This window comes from Corvus brachyrhynchos, unplaced genomic scaffold, assembly GCF_000691975.1.
Source record: "Corvus brachyrhynchos isolate BGI_N302 unplaced genomic scaffold, ASM69197v1 scaffold245, whole genome shotgun sequence".
Classification (NCBI taxonomy): domain Eukaryota; kingdom Metazoa; phylum Chordata; class Aves; order Passeriformes; family Corvidae; genus Corvus; species Corvus brachyrhynchos.
In genome coordinates this window covers 5,725,598-5,726,422 of record NW_008238988.1, presented here as the reverse complement: position 1 = coordinate 5,726,422, position 825 = coordinate 5,725,598, and the positions used below count along the sequence as shown (strand labels likewise).

Below are 825 nucleotides of genomic sequence, written 5' to 3'. Positions count from 1 at the left end.
TGATCCTCAAGGTCTCCTAAAATTTGGCCCTTGCAGGAGACGTGATCCTCACCAGGTCTCCAAGCTCTAACAGAATGATGGAATCATGGAATGGTTTGGGTTGGAAGGGACCTTAAAGCCCATCTCGTTCCAACCTCCTGCCATGGGCAGGGACACCTTCCACTATCCCAGGTTGCTCCAAGCCCCGTCCAACCTGGCCTGGAACATAACTTACTCTCAGGACCAAGTGTTACTTAGTTTGCAGGGTCAGGTCAGTGTGGGGAGAGGACCGAGGAGCAGCAGATGAACTCCATGTGAGTATTTAAGGGCTGTTTTTGGGAACCAAAAGCACACACAAAGGTCTTCATTTACAGAGACACCACATCACACCAAGAAACCTCCCTGCCAAGCAACGAGCCACACCTAAGACAAGAACTCATGGGAAGGCTGGAAAAGGCCCCAAAACCTCCACGATTCCGTAGGGCTGCTGGTTTAAATGCACACGGCTCTGCAAATCTGACAGATACAGTGTCACGTCCTCGACAAGACAGAGGGACGGGGATTCATTCACAAGCCACCAGCCCAGTTCCCCAGGTGGTTTCCTCCAGCTGAAAACGTCAACTGACACATCCACAAAAACACTCTGACGGCTTGAAAAATAAAAACACTCGGGTGAGACGGATTCATTGGTTTATTGGAACGTTTCACAAGACAGCGCCCATGCACGCGGCCGCCCCGCGCTCCCCGCGCCGCACACGGGGGTGCCGTACCTGCCACCATTTTTTTAATGTCAACTGTGGTCATTCCCAGGGCAAGGCATGCGGGAGAGAAAACAGCACGTCAGGT

General features: G+C 52.4%; 1 protein-coding gene across 1 annotated transcript in view; it reads right to left on the bottom strand.

Annotated features, from left to right (window-relative positions):
- The window catches only part of TRIM9 (tripartite motif containing 9), a 58,953-nt gene that overhangs the window by 5,335 nt on the left and 52,793 nt on the right, over window positions 1-825 (bottom strand). Inside the window, exon 10 of the mRNA XM_017738882.1 lies at window positions 750-773. Coding sequence (XP_017594371.1) covers window positions 750-773 — 24 coding nt within the window. The remainder of the gene's footprint in view (window positions 1-749; window positions 774-825) is intronic.